The sequence below is a fragment of the Vicia villosa genome, linkage group LG2 (assembly GCF_029867415.1).
Source record: "Vicia villosa cultivar HV-30 ecotype Madison, WI linkage group LG2, Vvil1.0, whole genome shotgun sequence".
In the NCBI taxonomy this organism is placed as follows: Eukaryota; Viridiplantae; Streptophyta; class Magnoliopsida; order Fabales; family Fabaceae; genus Vicia; species Vicia villosa.
The window spans coordinates 51,022,513-51,024,354 of record NC_081181.1 but is presented as its reverse complement, the minus strand read 5'-3'; the positions used below and the strand labels follow the sequence as shown (position 1 = coordinate 51,024,354).

The window sequence follows — 1,842 nt, the reverse complement described above, 5'->3', positions numbered from 1 at the left end:
AAGGATGAGATATTCCTAAGCCTATTGTATGTGTTTTCATGCAACTTCATACTCTTCCCTTAACCTTAGTTTCATTCAATAGAAGTTTCTAACAAAGCTGTTTTGGTTGCTCTAGCGTCTAGCGGTTGGTGTCGTCTATGGAGTTCCAGAATAGTTATACGTCTTAACCATTCAAAAAAGGTCGTGTGTTTAATTTAGGTGCCTGGTGATGGCAGATATATGATTGTTGCACAATTCTGTTGTGAAATTTACTTCAACCAGGCAAATATCACAAGTTAACCTATGCAACAGCCAGTGCGATTAAAGAAGAAAATTCGGGTATTTAAAACTCAATATCCAAAAAAAACAATCTTTAAAACAAAAATGCCAGAAACTATAAATAGTCACTAAATACTGAAGGGAACAACAACATTAGCAACAAAAGATATAATTACTAGTTCCTAGGATGCTTAAAACAAACCATCATCAAGCAACACCAAAACTGCAACTTCAAGCTTCTACCCTTTCTTCTTCAAGGATCAAGGTCTTTCCAGTTGGCTTGGCCAACAAATCAGTGTACTCTTGGAATGGAGATTTGGAGAACCTAGTTTCCTTCCAGAATTCAGGAGTCAGAAAACCATAAGTCTTCAACAAACAGTCAAAAGTGGCCTGCAAAAAAAATTTATAAATGTCATAACATACACTATAATAATACACAATCAATAAAATCCAACTAGTTATGCATAAATGCAAAGCAAAAATTAGCTCAATTCAAACTCAATCCCCATAAACTTTATCACCATAATATGAATCCTAGGACTCCAACACACTTTCTTTCAGAATCAGGTAGAGTAACACAAATTAGGGTTTCAACCAAATCAATTTATCAACAGGGAATTCATACATGCATAGATTATAACAATATCATTTTTACTAACAATTCAATTATCCAATATCAATTAGCTTATATGAACACAATTAGGTCAAAATTAAGGACCAATATATCATAGTCTTCGTATTATGATACTATAAAAGTAATTAAATCTTAAGACATATCAATCAGAGATTATAACCAAATAATACTTATAATTCAAAACAATCATTTAAATTAAAAATAATAATTTTAAAAAAGAGATTCAAACCTTGACGAAATTTCCGAGGGTTTTGGTGGAACCCCTAGAAGAGGTGAAAACATCATCAATACCAGCAAATTGCAAAACCTTCTTAGGAACCCTAGCAGCCACAATTCCAGAACCACGAGGAGCTGGAACCATACGAACAGTAACGGAACCACACTTTCCGGTCACCTTACAAGGAACAGTGTGAGGCTTTCCGATCTTGTTCCCCCAATAGCCTCTCCTAACCGGAATAACAGAAAGCTTAGCCAAGATAATGGCACCGCGAATAGCAGTAGCAACCTCCTTGCTGCACTTAACACCAAGCCCAACGTGACCGTTGTTGTCACCCACGACAACAAAGGCCTTGAACCGGGTTCTCTGACCGGCCCGGGTTTGTTTCTGAACCGGCATGATTTTCATCACTTCGTCCTTGAGGGTTGGACCGACGAGAGTGTCGATGATTTGGTGCTCCTTGATTGGGAGAGAGTGGAGGTAGATCTGTTCCAGGCTGCGGATCTTACCTTCCTTCACGAGACGACCTAGCTTGGTCACTGGAACCCATTTCTCTTCTTCTTCACGTCTTCCGCCAGCTCTTCTACGACCACCGCGGCCTCTGTCACCACGACCGCCGAATCCGGCTCCGAAACCACCGCGATCTCCGCCACCACGTTCTGCCATGTTGGGAGTGTTGAGTTGTGAAGGAAAACGGCAACGAAAGTGTTAAGTGGTGCTGCTGCTAAGAACC

The 1,842-nt window shown here is 39.6% G+C and overlaps 1 protein-coding gene across 1 annotated transcript; it reads right to left on the bottom strand.

Moving 5' to 3' along the window:
- Positions 1–300: 300 nt before the first annotated feature.
- On the bottom strand, positions 301–1,842 carry LOC131650557 (small ribosomal subunit protein uS5w-like). The gene is made up of 2 exons (XM_058920261.1): positions 1,122–1,842; positions 301–648 (listed from the first exon to the last, which is right to left on the bottom strand). Exons 1-2 carry the CDS (start codon positions 1,773–1,775, stop codon positions 490–492), a joined length of 813 nt encoding a protein of 270 aa, XP_058776244.1. The 5' UTR covers positions 1,776–1,842; the 3' UTR covers positions 301–489.

What these genes read in the sequence shown, in the direction of transcription:
- LOC131650557 (XM_058920261.1), bottom strand. Translation starts at nt 1,775, where the DNA reads ATGGCAGAACGTGGTGGCGGAGATCGCGGTGGTTTCGGAGCCGGATTC. An exon ending in CCCTCGGAAATTTCGTCAAG is followed by an intron (nt 649 to 1,121) that starts GTTTGAATCTCT and finishes TTTTTTTTGCAG; the next exon opens with GCCACTTTTGACTGTTTGTT.